The sequence below is a fragment of the Phacochoerus africanus genome, chromosome 9, assembly GCF_016906955.1.
Source record: "Phacochoerus africanus isolate WHEZ1 chromosome 9, ROS_Pafr_v1, whole genome shotgun sequence".
Taxonomy (NCBI): domain Eukaryota; kingdom Metazoa; phylum Chordata; class Mammalia; order Artiodactyla; family Suidae; genus Phacochoerus; species Phacochoerus africanus.
Genome location: NC_062552.1, coordinates 40,957,629 through 40,972,439, shown reverse-complemented (window position 1 = coordinate 40,972,439; position 14,811 = coordinate 40,957,629). Strand labels below are relative to the sequence as shown.

General features: G+C 39.2%; 1 protein-coding gene across 1 annotated transcript in view; it reads left to right on the top strand.

Moving 5' to 3' along the window:
* SUPT3H (SPT3 homolog, SAGA and STAGA complex component) overlaps positions 1-14,399 on the top strand; it is a 395,053-nt gene extending 380,654 nt beyond the window's left edge. Inside the window, exon 12 of the mRNA XM_047794878.1 lies at positions 14,259-14,399. Within this exon, the coding sequence (XP_047650834.1) occupies positions 14,259-14,300 (42 nt within the window). The 3' untranslated portion in view covers positions 14,301-14,399. The remainder of the gene's footprint in view (positions 1-14,258) is intronic.
* The last annotated feature ends 412 nt before the right edge of the window (positions 14,400-14,811 follow it).

Here is a 14,811-nt window from a genome sequence, read left to right as displayed (position 1 = left end):
TTATCTCTGATAACTTTCTATGTGTGTGTGTATATATATTTAAAGGGAGTTTCTCATGGACAATATAAAGTTGGGTCTTATCTGTTGATCCTCTAATAATCTCTATCTTTTGATTGGCGTGTTAAGACCACTGACATTAAAAGTGACTATAGGTATAGCTGGATTAATATCTACCATATTCATGATTGTTTTCTATGTGTTTCCCTTGTTCTCTGTCTCCATTTGTGTCTTCAACTTTTTTTCTGTCTTTTGTGATAATAACTGAGCATCTTATATGATTCCATCTTCTTTCCTTTCTTAGCATCAGTTATACTTTTTTTATTTCACTTTTTTGAGTAGTTGCTCTGGTGTTTGCAATAATACACTGACAGCTAATCAGAATCTACTTTCCAATAACACTTTACCATTTCACAGATAGTGTGAGTACCTTATGAGAACAAATTAATACTGATTTCTCCCTCTTGTCCCTTGTTACTACCATTCATTTTACTTATACATAAATATATAGAAACATGGATATACATTTCATATAATTCAATATATTGTCACTATTTTTTTGAACAAACTGTTATCTATTAGATCAATTAAGAATAAAAGTTTTGGATTTCCCATCATGGCGCAGTGGAAATGAATCCACCTAGGAACCATGAGGTTGCAGGTTTGATCCCTGGCCTCGCTCAGTGGGTTATGGTTCTGGCATTGCTGTGAGCTGTGGTGTAGGTCACAGATGCGGCTCAGATCTGGCATTGCTGTGGCTCTGGTGTAGGCCGGCGGCAACAGCTCTGATTAGACCCCTAGCCTGGGAACCTCCATATGCCACAGGTGCAGCCCTAAAAAGATAAAAGACAAGAAAAAAAAGAGTAAAAGTTTTTATTTTACCTTCATTTATTCCTTTCCAGTGTTCTTCCTTTCTTTATGTATATCCAAGTTTCTGACCTTTATCTCAAGAACTTCCCTTTACATTTTCCTAGAAGCAGGGCCTCTGGCAAAATAAATCCCTCAATTTTTGTTTGTCTGAGAAAATCTGCTTTTCTTCTTTACATTTAAAGGATTATATCATAGAGTACACAATTCTAAGTTGATGGATTTTTTTTTCTCTCAACATTTTAAATATTTCACTTGACTTTTTTCTTGTTTACATGATTTCTGAGAAGTTAGGTGTGTGTTTCCTATCTTTGCTCCTCTATAGGTAAAGTGTTATTTCCTCTGGCGTCTTTATGTACCATGAACATATCTTACCTGAATTTTGATAAACCCTTCAGTGGTAGGTGGCTTAGGTTATTGTCTTGAATTTAATACTTATTGTGATAAGCATAGTCTACAGACTGGCATTTGGGAATAAGGTAAGTCAAGCTCTCACTCTTCTGACTTGTACCTAGAACACTTTCCTGCCCTGCTGCCCATTCCCCTCTCATCCCCAACTCAGGCCTCCGCTGAGTGTCTTTTCCTTCAGGAAGCCTCTTTGGTCACCACCACCCACCTCCACTGCCCTCTAATGTGGTCCCATTATACTCTTTTCTCATTTTATAACTCCCATTACTTTTGTCATTTCTCATTCAATATGTCTCCCTCCCCCATTAGACTGTTCAACAAGAAGGGCAAGAACAACGTCTGTGATCACTGCTGTATCCAGTGCACCTTGCAGCTTATATTATTATTAAAGAAATAAATAACAGTAGGTTCATACAGAAATATACCTTTTCAGGTGGCCACCACAGTGATTGATATTACTAACTACTATGCCCTGATTGTTTTGTGCCATAATTTTATTATTCATTGCCTTTCAAAAATTCTTAAGAACCTTAATTATAATTTATTTACTATTCTAAATTGGTGGCTTGACTATTGGTAAACAGCTGTTGCTATTCGTGTCCTTATTCCTCTTGTGTTTTTTGACATGGCAAAGGCCACTGAGGCAGTTTTTTCTTTTAACTTTTATTGTATCATTGCTGACAACTTTGAAAATAGAAAACGCAATTGAGTAACATTGCTTACCCAACCAAGATTGTTAAAAAATTATTTTATAGGAGTTCCCGTCGTGGCGCAGTGGTTAACGAATCCGACTAGGAACCATGAGGTTGCGGGTTCGGTCCCTGCCCTTGCTCAGTGGGTTAACGATCCGGCGTTGCCGTGAGCTGTGGTGTAGGTTGCAGACGCGGCTCGGATCCCGCATTGCTGTGGCTCTGGCGTAAGCCGGTGGCTACAGCTCCAATTCGACCCCTAGCCTGGGAGCCTCCATATGCTGCGGGAGCAGCCCAAGAAATAGCAAAAAGACCAAAAAAAAAAAAAAATTATTGTATACTACTATAAACTTTTCAGTAACAAAATATTTGAACTTAAAAAAATTTTGAAGTTAAAAATGTTTAGATGCACAGAGTTCCCCTGTGGTGCAGCGAGTTAAGGATCTGGTGTTGTCACTGCAGTGGCCTGGGTCAGTGCTGTGGCACGGGTTCAGTCCCTGGCCCAGAAACTTCCACATGCTGTAGGTTCAGCTAAAAAAAAAAAAAAAAATAGGTACAGCAAACAATTTAACAGTGTTATTTTAGGTGACATGGATTCTCTTTTTCTGGCAACCAAGGCAATTGGCTCCACTGATGCAGAAGTTTTTACTCCTGGCAGATAACAGTAATGAGAAGCCCAGAAATGCTCCCAGTGGGAACTGAGATCTAACATCAGAGTAACTGTTTTCTTTGCAGCATTTCTTATGATTGAATTATTAAGGTCACTAATTTATTTTTCTTGACAATTGCTGCCGATGGTTATCTTGTGAAATGATAAGTGTGTGGTCTCAACCTAATTTTAGGAGCTAAGAATATCCCAGCCTCTGTTCTTATGGTGAAGACGTTGAGCCTTTTTTATTGTTGTCCAGAGAAAACAAATGCGTTCATTCATTAGATGATTGTTGAGGTATGTATTTAGGTACCATGTATTGGGTTGCACCCTGGCATCCAGAGATAAATACAATAGCAAATCCCCTGCCTTCTGAAGAGCTTTGGGTCAAACAAGAAAAATGAGAATTAACCATCTTTATACCGAACCCCTCCCTCCCCAAATGGAGATTTTCATTACTAACTCCTGCCAGTTTGGCAATGTTTATATGTATACTTATATGTGTTTACAGCTTAGAATAATTTCAGACATCTGTGTTTTGACTGTTTATAATATAGGCAGCTGAAGAAAAGTTTAATATTATTGGCATTAAATTACCATTACCATAGATGTTCTTACGTGCATACAATGTCATGGAAAGAATAGCTGTTACATAAAAATGGCTCACTTTTATTTAGTCTCATGTAAAACTGATAAATATAACATTCACAAAATTTTTTCTCTAAAATACAGTGTTGTCTATCTCTGCCACTTAATTATTTTGTTTAATGTCAACAAAGAAATTAGCACATCTTATAATTCAATTGAGGTGACTTGGGCAATTAGAAACGGTAGTTTTTAATAATTAAATTTTCCTCTAGAGATATGTATATTCAGAATGCCGAAATAACTTATAGGAAGAATATGACACAGACTTAGGGGAAAACATGCACAAAATGACACGTTCCTCAAGATCTGTAGGCTCCCAGTTACTTGGAATAGAACAGGAGTTAACGCTCTGTCTTTTTTCCCGTTCTGCCAGCCAGAGAAGGCCTCTTATTTACAGGGCAGGGCTCCCTCCACTGTCTTAAATCAAGGCTCTGCTGTCTGACAAACTGCCCTCCATGATTTTCACAGGATATTTATAACATGGGGAAGTATACAAAAAAGGAAAATATTTAATGAGGAGCTTTGCATGTTACAGTGCTATACATCATATGGTTCAATTTAGATTCTCTGAAATATCAGAGTTAGAGTGAAATTATCAAAAGAGGGAAGTCACATGGCATTGGTACAAACAAGATGTGCCTATTTGTATTTATGTTTGCTAATGAAATTCAGCCCCGATCTCCACTTTGATTTTAAGAGTCTTAGACCACCATTCAGTTTTATTCATTATAATTAAATCTCTTGCCCACACGCAGACACAAGGGCAGCAAGAAAAGAGGGCATATTTTATCTTTTAAAAAACTATTAAATAGCTTTGATATGAAGCCCCAGAGCTTCAAAGATTTATGGTATTAAAGCAAAACAATATGTCTCTCAGGGCACGGTCTCCTCCTTCAGCAAATGGAAGAACTGGGAGAGGGCTTGGATGCTGAGTCCCAGACCCCACAGAGGGCAGGGCTGAATGTGGCCTTATGGGAACGGTGGAGTTTGAGTCAACTTGGTTTCGTCTCCAGTGTTGTTATCAGAAGAGAGGTAGGAAAAGGCCAGATGAAAGCACACCTGAGAGTTCCTGTTGTGGATCAGTGGGTTAAGGACCTGATGTTGTGCTGTCTCTGTGAGGATGCGGGTTCCATCCCTGACCTCGCTCAGTGGGTTAAGGATCTGGGCATTGCCACAAGCTGCAGCATAGGTCACAAATGTGGCTCGGATCCACTGTGGCTGTGGCTGTGGTGTAGGCCTCAGCTGCAGCTCCAATTCAACCCCTGGCCTGGGAACTTCCATATGTCACAGGTGCTGCCATAAAAAAAAAAAAAGAGAGAGAGAGAAAGTATAACTGGTTTTGAGTATAAAACTTAGGAATGAGGTAGGGCAGAGAGGCAGGCTAATTTAGCTCTCTTTTGAAACAGCATTTATTATACATGAAATTCAGAGGCATATATACCTTCCGAACCCCAGCTCCACTGAGTGTTCCAATAAATCTCACCCTTAGGTTAACTTAGTGAGGACTAGAGAAAGCCTCCTGCTTTCGATTTACTCCACTACCTCCCCACTGTTTCCTCCCAGCAAAGCCAAGCCAGTAGCCGTAGAACCTCTGCCCTCTGTGCCCTCTTCATCCCTGTGGAGTGGAAAAGAGCTTTTGGGAAACCACCAAGCCCTTGGTAACCAGGGCGGCTCCTGCAGCCCACAAATCATCCAAAATGCAGAAAGTCTACCCTACACTTAGTTAATTCAGAGTTTACGGTAGTTTGGGAAAGGGTGAATGTATGCTCCAGATCTTTTTATTGTCCTTTTTCTACTGGACTTAACCCAAATTGGCCAACTCCAAACAGATCCAGACAGGCCACATTATTTGTTTGGCCCTAAATCAGACACTGAACACAGCCTTAGTAAGACAGCAGAGAGAATAAACGGCATGTCACCCCCCTTGAAGGTTCTAAAGATACGTCCTTTTAACATGTTCTTTCAGCCAGGTTTCTCTTAATTATTTTAATACTTCGTCCATTTATCAAAATTATTGTTTCGGCACTCAGGGAAATGAAGTGATTCTCCAAAGGAGAACTTAATCACATAGCAGAAGAGGCAGAAGTAGAACTAAAAGCTTGTAGAACACCTTCCTTGCTCCAACTACTCAGCTGTTGTTTCAGATGTCATGAAGTCCCTGCCTTCCCCCAGTCTCTTCACTTTTGTGCTGCTCCCAGGGGCTCTTTATCTGGAAAAACAATTTTTTTCCCTACATCTGTTTTCCTCATTAAGGTCAGAAAAGCTGAACACATAGCTTTGGGCAGAATAAGGACCATCCTAAAGAGCCCTAGACTGAGTCCTGAATCCTGGTTTCTCCCCACATGACCGTGGTTGTACCTCTCTCTCTGGGCATTAGTTTTTTGTGTGTTAAGTTAGGAGTTGGGCCAGAGGAGGTCACAAAGATACTTTCCAATTCTGAGATTTTATTGTTCCTTGATTGTAGATGTAGGCAAAAGAGTTTTCATCTTGTTTTAGTAGGTTTAGTCTCCAGATGCTTTGTCATTATGGAATTAAACGTGGCGTGGCAGTCTGAAGGACTCTTCTCTCTAACAGTGGCATCTCAGCATCTGAGAAGAAAACAGCGACGAGTCTACAGGTGGCCCACAAGTAAGAATATGAGAGATAGGGAGTTCCCGTCATGGCTCAGTGGTTAATGAATCCGACTAGGAACCATGAGGTTGGGGGTTTGATCCCTGGCCTTGCTCAGTGGGTTAAGGATCTGGACTTGCCATGAGCTATGGTGTAGGTTGCAGTTGCGGCTCAGATCTGGCATTGCTGTGGCTCTGGCGTAGGCCGGCAGCTACAGCTCCGATTCGACCCCTAGCCTGAGAACCTCCATATGCCACGGGAGCAGCCCTAGAAAAGGCAAAAAGGCAAAAAGGCAAAAAAAAAAAAAAAAGAATGTGAGAGGTAGAAGTAATCTCTCTGTCTGTGTAAAAGGCATGATCTGAACCCCTGAGATTATTTTTTTTTCTGTTCTAAATTAAACACTAATACTAGGATGTCCATTATGAAATATTGTTTGCTGTATAATCATGACAGACTCTAAAAGGGTTCCATTTTTTGACAAAACCATTTGGGGGTCCTCACATACTCTAACACCATTTTCAGCCCTCACTATGCATCCAGATCACCTGGGCTGCTTTTAAAACATTCCAAACCCTAACTCCACTTAGACCAGTTGACTTTAAAGAAGTGATTGTTATCATTGTTACTTTTCAAAGCTCCACAACTTATTTGGATGCACAGTGCCTTTTTGATCCTTGGCCCAGGAACTTCTAAATGCTGCTAGTACAACCAAATAAATAAATAAATAAATAAAAGGGGGAATAATAAGCCTTTTTTTTAATAGTTGTGGTAAAACTAAATTAGATATGGACATCAAAGTACTTCATAAACCATAAAAAATATAGTATTTTTGTCCCCCCCCCACTTTAAGAAATATACAAATCTCATGCCCTTTTAAGTATTATTTGAAATTAAATATTGTGATTAAAAGAGCAAAAAATAAATAAATAAATCAGGCTGTCTTGTTTTTTTCTTTCTTTCTCACCCTTGAGAATGACCTCTCAATGTTTTACTAGTGGTGGTTAAAACATCAACATTAAATTGGAAGCTTTAGTGACTGCAGGGACTGTGTTATTTATCTTTGTGTCCTTTGTACCACCAAGCACATAGTGATTTACACAGAGTTAGAACTCAGTGAAGATTTGCTAGAATCAAATTATGCAAACTTACGGGAATTCATATAATACAACTAAAATCTTGTCTTATTAGGCCTTTGAGAAATGAAGTATTTGTAAGTAATCTTGAGACCTGCTATAATGAAATTTTCCCTTTTTTTCCAGTGTTATTAAGGGATAATTGAAATATATAAGGTTAGGCTTATTTAAAATATTCCTTTTTTCTTAATGTAAGCATTTTTGTCTATAAACTTGCCTCTTAAACTGCTTCTGCAGCAGCCATAAGTTTTTGGTATATTGTAGGGCTCTTTTGTTGTTGTTCGTCTCAAGATTTTTTTTTAAATATCCCTTTTGATTTCTAATTTGACCCATTGATTGTCCAGATGTGTAGGTTTTTTATTTCTACATATTTGTGAATTTTCTAGCTTTCCTCTTATTGCTGATTTCTAGTTTCAGAAATGATACTTGATAAGATTTAAATCCTCTTAAGTTTGTTAATTCTTGCTTTGTGTCCTAACATATGGTCTATATTAGAGACTGTGTCTTAAGGATAATGTATATTCTGCTGCTGTTGGGTGAAATGTTTTCTATATGTCTTTTTGGTCCATCTGGTCTAAAGTGTTGGGCAAATCCATTATTCTCTTATTGATACTCTGTCAGGATGAAAAATCCATTGTTGAAAGTGGGGTATTGAAGTCCCCGTTATTATTTCATTGATGTTTGTTTTTGTCTTTAGATCTATTAATAATTGTTCAGTATATTTAGGTGCTATGATGATAGGTACATATGTATTTACAATTGTGATAGACTCTTGATGAACCCCTTTATCATTATATGAGGACCTTCTTTATCTTCTGTTATAGCTTTTGACCTAAAGTCTATTTTTTATGATATAAATATAGTTAACCCTGTTCTCTTTTGTTTCCCATTTTCAGGGGACTGTTTTTTCCTCCCTTCACTTTTAGCCTATATATCTTTAAAACTTAAGTGAGTCTTTTATAAGCAGCATATAGTTGGTTCTTGGTTTCTTTGTTTATGGTTGGTTAGTTTAATTTATTCAGATACTCTGTGTCTTTTACTTGGAATATTTAAACATTTACATTTAGAGTGATTATTGATAATCTGTAGATTATGTATTAATGCCATTTTGTTAAATATTTTCTGATGGTTTTGTAATTCCTTTCTTCCTTCCTCTCTTGCTGCCTTTATTTGAGAATTATGATTTCTTTGTAGTTGTATGCTTTGATTCTTTTCTATTATAGGTTTTGCTTTGTGGTTACCAGGAGACTTTCATAAAACATAACAATCTATTTTAAGCTGATAACACCTTAATTTTAATTGAAGAAAGAAGTTCTACATGTTTACTTTCCCACAAACACTTTGTCAGTGTTACAACTTACAACTTTTTATATCATTTATCTATAACAAAATATTTTTAGCTATAGTTACTCTAACATTTTTGTCTTTTAACCTATATGCCAGAATCCAAAGTCATTTACATACCATCATTGCAGTATAAAAGTGTTTTGAATTTGTCCATGTATTTGTGTTTATGGGTGAATTTTGTACTTTCATGTTTTCATGTTACTAATTAGCATCCTTTTGTTTCATCCTGAGGAACTCCCTTTAGCATTTCTTGCAAGATAGGCCTAGCAGTGATAAATTCCCTCAGCATTTGTTTGTCTGGGAAAGTCTTTATCTCTACCCAGGAACTAGATTCCTAGGTAAATATTTCTTTATTGGCAGATTTTTTTCTTTGAACACTTTGTATATATCATCCCATACTCTCCTGGCCTATAGGATTTCTTTTGAGAAACCTGCTGATAACCTTATCTAGGCTCACTTATATTTGAAGACTTTTAAAACTCGCTGCTTTTAAAATTCTCTTTGTGGTTTTTAAAGAGTTTGACTATAATATATCTCAGTGAATAGCTCTTTAGGCTGAATCCGTATGGGGATTCTTGAGCTTCCTGTATCTGGATGGTCATCTCTTTCCTCACAAACTAGAAGTTTTCAACTATTATTTCCTTAAAAGAGTTTTCTTGGAAGTTGTTTTCAGGTTTGCACATTCTTTCTTCTGCTTGTTTAAGTCTGGTTTTGAAGCCCTCTCTCTTGCATTTTTCATTTCATCTGTTGTATCCTTCAGCTCCAAAATTTTTGTTTAATTCTTTTTTTTTTTAATGATTTCTGTTGAATTTCTCATTTTGTTTCTGCAGTGTTTTCTTTAGTTCATTGAGTTGTCTATCAGTTCTCCTAAATCTCACTGTGCTTTTTTAAAACAATTATTTTGAATTCTTTTACAGGCTCACAAATATCTGTTTCTTTGGAATTAGTTCCCCAAAGAAAATTATCACATTCCTTTGGTGGTATTATGGCTTTTTGCTTTTTCATGTTTCTAGTAGCATTTCATTGATGTTTGTACATTTGAAGGAGTAGTCACCTCTTCCAGCCTTTTCAGACTGACTCTGAAGGGGAAAGATTTTTATCTGAAGGTGTCTGTGAGGGCTCTGACTGGGTGGGGTTCAGCAGCTCTGATTCTGGGAGGAAGCGCAGTAGCATAGTCTCTGTGCATCCCCATCAGCTGAGGTCAACATTGGCAAAGACTGCAGGAATCTTTAATGGTCCAGGAGGTCCTGCAAGTGGCAGTTTTATCTAGCTCTGTTGGGGTCCTTGATAGCATAGACTACTGGGGTCTTCCTTTATTGCCTGTGGGAGGAAATTCTAGCCAAAGGGATCTTTTTAGTGCTAGGTTTAGTGCCCTGGCATTCAGAGGGGCAGTGGAGCCTGGGTTCTGGGATGAAGCATGTGTGGAACTACCTGAGTCCTGGGGCACAGGTGCACTTGTGGTGATGGTAGTGCCAGGGTCTGAAGTGCAGGTTTAAGGAGCCAGGGTTTGAGTCCTTAGGGCTCATGACAGTGATTCAGGCTCCAGGATTGGGAGATAAAGCAGTAGCACAGGCTGTGAGGTGACAGGGAATGCAGCTGGAAGCATGCCCTAGGGATGGTGGGTCAAAGTCCTAACTCTGGCCCCGGGGGTCAGGCTGTAGAGCAGCAGCAGCTCAGCATCAGGTCAAAACAATGACTTAGGACCCAAGATGTAGGGCACAGAGCTATAGCAGTGTGGCCCAGTGATGGTAGCAGCAGAACCCTGGAGGCAGGGCACAGAGAGCAGCAGTAGCTTCTCTCCCCTAGACAGTGAGGCTTTATGGCATCCTGATCCCCAATGGGCACTGCATCAATGGGGAACCTAGGGGCAGGTCTCACCACAGAGACAGCTACATTTCCAAAAAGGAGATACAGCAGTGGGAACTCCAGGCAGCTCCATTGGCTGATTTCCACATTGGTGAAGACCATTTGGGTCCTTAGTAGCAAAGCTACAGGTGTCCATGAAATTCCCATTGTGGCTCAGCTGTAATGAACCCAACTAGTATCCATGAGGATGCGGGTTTGATCTCTGGCCTCACTCAGTGGGCTAAGGATCCGGTGTTGCCATGAGCTGTGGTGTAGGTCACAGACACGGCTTGGATCCCACATTATTGTGGTGTAGGCTGGCAGCTGCAGCTCCGATTCAGCCCCTAGCCTGGGAACTTCCGTATACCACCCATGCAGCCCTGAAAAGAAAAAAAATTTTTTTTAAATGCTGCAGGTGTCCACAGCAGTGGCAAGGTTTCCAAGTCTCCTGCTCTCCTTTTCCCAAGGGGTTAAATCCCTCTAAGGGGAGCCCTTTTTGCGCTGAGCTGCTCTAGATTGGGGATTGAAGTGTTGCAAATAAAATGCTTCCTGTAGTTTTCTATGTGGTCATCCTTATTTTTTTTACATCCGTGGGGTTTCTGCTGCTGCTTTGTTGTAATTCAGAGCTGTTTTCATCTGTTTGTAGTTGTTTATTGTTTTTGTGGGAGAGAAGAGCTTTGGGACCTCCTAGCCTGCCGTCTTGCTGATCTCAGTCCCTGCAAACTTCTTGTTTTATTTTACTTAAAGTTTAAGAAAGCAGAAAAGAAACATGAAAATATAGTAGTGAGAATAAAATGTAGGTCTGTATTGAAGGGGATAGTTTTATCTATAATTAAAATCTTACTAATGAGACTAATGTCACAAATAACACACATAGTTGTTTTCAGTTTGGGACTGCAGGATATATTTTGTAACATGTTTATCTTTTGATTAAGATAAATATTAACCTTTTGCTTTTTAATATTAACTTGTATTTCTTAGAATGTGCACTTTAAGATGAACCATAAAAAAGCAGAAGTATACCAATTTGGGATTGAAACATTTTTTTTCTCCATTATCCATACTGAGACTTTTTTAGTCATATTTTTAAAGTACACACCTAAGAGTTAATTCCTCCAACCAGGCAGTAGGTAGAATCTGTGTCTGCTTATCTAGGTTGATTGAGATTCTAGTAGTGGGTCATAATTTGGGCTGAATGAATAAAAGAATGTTAAAATGAGGAGCTAGCTTATTACTCAGATTGTTTTTAAAAGAGCCTAAGAACTACAGTTGGTCCTTTAAAAAACCAAATATCATCTTTGCTGGTAACTTTGAAATGCTAAAATATCTGAGCTTTTCAATACGTTCACATAGGAGCAAACAGTAGTTGAGAACAGAGCTTTATTAAATCAGAAGTAAGATTTAAGTGGTACATAGTAGGTAAGAGCTGGTTTGTGGGGAGTCTCTGTTACTGATTAATTTATACTTTTCAGTAGCTGAGATCCTGGCTTTTTCTGATCAAGATCTGGGTTTTACTAAGAGTGTCTGTGAAGATACTGAACTAGGAATTGTTCACGGGATCTGACAGTTGAGAGGGCGTGGGGTACAGTGTTTCATGAGAACATGGCCTCTGCAAGGCCCTCACACCAAGCAATGTTTAAATTTAGTTTCCGCATTCGTAACACAAATAGAGTGAAATTCGCAGTTGACACAAAAATGAGTTGTCTTCATCCATCTTCCTTTCAAGTTGCTTACTTTGCAAAGAATGCCAAATTTGGGACATTCCCATAATTGCCCTACACAGACAGACAACATACATCCTTTATACATCAAAAGGAAAAAGCAGTGACTCAGGATGGAAGACCCTAGGGGATTGGTTTGTTGAAATTGCTCTTCACTAATTATACATGCTTGTTTGTTCTTTACTTTAGAATTAGAATAGGAAGAACTTATTCCAGAAATCTGGGTGAACTCTAAACTTTGTTTTTCTCATTAGACTTGGCTGCTTGAGGGTCTCTGTTGTTAAGTAAGCCTGTAATCTTCTAGTCTTTGCAAACAATAGCAATAAATTATCTGTGAAGGTGACTTACACTTTGAAAAGCAACCTTTCCAACATTGGAGTGAACCATTTTCTATTGCCCACCCTGGCAAGATTTAACTTGGTAGTTTCTCCGCTGCGTCCAGCCAAGTCTCAGTCTTCTCCTGAGCCAAGACGACTTTTTCAAGCAAAGCTCACCTCAACTATTTACCTTTAAGAAGAATCCAGCTTTCCTCCCAGGTCCATTTATCTCCATGTAAACCATCCCTGTGCTTTAAATATTATGTTATGCTCAAGGTTGTCACTGTGGTTGTAAAATGTAAAATACCAAGGTTAAGAAGCTGAAAGTATTCCTTTGGCACGAGCCTCTCTCAGGCAGCGGTGGTGGAAGGGGCTGTTTCAAGGCCTGAGGCTCTCCTGCCTGTGGTTGTGGGAAGACACGCTATCCGTTCCTGGAGTTATTTGTGGCTCCAAGGAGCTCCTGTCCTACTCTTCTCCAGTGCACAATCGTAGGAGGTAAAGGTGGAATTTTCTAGCCTTCGTTAGAATGTTCACTCCAACCCAAAAGTGTCCTAGGGCACCAAGAAGTCCCGTGGTAGGATCAAGCTCCCAGAGCCCTGGGGAGGGGAACTTGGGCTCTGCCACTGTTTTCTCATCCTTGATACGTTGATCCAGAGTGAACTGCATGACAGCCTAACCAGCCGATGAAATTTCAGCCAGGGCTCCGAGGCCTGACAACCATAGTAAATCCTGTGCAAGCAGGAGATTTGGAGGGAAGGTTTTGAAGTTTAATTGAATTTTATGATTAACAGAAAGTTATCCAGAAAACCACTTTTGTTTCACCCCATGTTGGTAGAAGTGTTTCTAAAAAGCTTGGGTCCACTTTCCCTTTTTTGTTTGTTTGTTTTTTGTTTTTTGTATAATTAAAATAATCATGTTCTTAAACTCTTCAGTACCTTCATAACATTATCTCAATCATAAAAGTGTATTCTACATTTCCTATAACATGGCTAGTGAAGGTAAATTTATTGGACCAAAAGTTTGTAGACTCCCTACAGTCCCAGAGTTATTAACTTAAAGGAAAAAAAAAAAGTCTCTGATATGAGATATTGTCATTTCCTTTCTGTTTTTCCGAAAACAGATTGTAGAAAAATTCCATCTAATTGAGGGTCATGAATGCTCTGAATGTGACTGTTCCTAGTTTAAATAATGAAAACTATGGTGGTGAAAAAAAAGAGACAGAATTTTATTCCTAAGCCCTGTGTTTTAATTCTGCTTCACTCTGGGTCTCACCGTGAGAATCTGAACAAGTCTCAGAGGCCAGGATCCAACTCTTCCAACTCAGAAATGCTGAATGTATTTCTTGGGATTAAAAAAAAAAAAATGTCATTTTACTTTCTTTGCCGAAATATAATGTATTACTGCAAATAGTATCCATTGTCTTTACGGGAGTGTTTTTAACCCATCATGACTATCCACATACACATCTGTATGTCCATGAACGTATATAAAATGACGTAAGATTCAAGTTTCCTGTAACGTACAGAACTCCTGAGACATCCCCATATTTGGGGCGGGGTCGGGGGGAGTCTCTGTCGGTATCTGTTCCCACAGCTTTTTTGCTGGGACTCTAAATTAGGCCTGGGAAGGATATAATGAGTCAGTAATTTATAGACTATTAAGATACTTAGTTAGGAGTGATTCTTGGGCATGTCCAATCGAGAACACATGTTTATAAAGGACAAACAGATTCAGCACAATATGTCTTTGGCCTAACCCAGCCCAATCCATTAACAAAATGGGATGTCTTATTGTACATATCTCCCACTCCCCCAAAATAGAATCGCTAAGCACTTGTTAACCACACTGCCTTTTTTAAGAGAGTGGTTGCGAGAGCCGTGCCACCAGAAATGTTCCGACTAAGCAGCCTATTAGATGGTAGCCAGCAGAGTCTACAAAACAGGAAGAAAGCCCTGCTTACTTTTTTGCCTCCTTTCCTGGTTTGACTTGATGTGATAATTCACTGCAGATTTCTTTTCCTTTGACAGAGTGCCTACCGCAGGAACGGGATGACTTTTCTGGCCTGCTGATGTGACTATGGCTGCAACAACAGGAAAGGCCGTGTTATATTAAGGTGATTTCTGTTCCATGCCTTGGACAAAATAAAATACAAGTTTACCTTCTCCGAATCCTTGGGAGTGGGTTGGTTTGTTGTGACTATCAACTGGCTGACTCCAGTCCTTTTCCAGCCCCCCTCAACGCTGAGTCTTGTTTACTAGATGGGCCACTTAGCTAATTAATGGCAGGATGTTTGAAATGGTGTGTAGGTGGACAAGAATGCACATCACACGATTTTGAAATTTTAATTTGGAATAGATTTACTGCCCTCAGCTCACATAGCTTAAAAGCAGTGTCTTTTTTTTTTTTTTCTTTTTTTCTTCCTCAGTGTTTAGTCTATGTTTTATTTGATGCATTTTGTAATCCAGACTTGGGACAAAGGAAACAAAACGAAAAGGACAGTCAGTGCTCCCCATGCACTGTCCCACCAACTCCGCTTCCCGATGTTTGTTGACTAGACCTGCGTGTATGTTAGAGACAAGG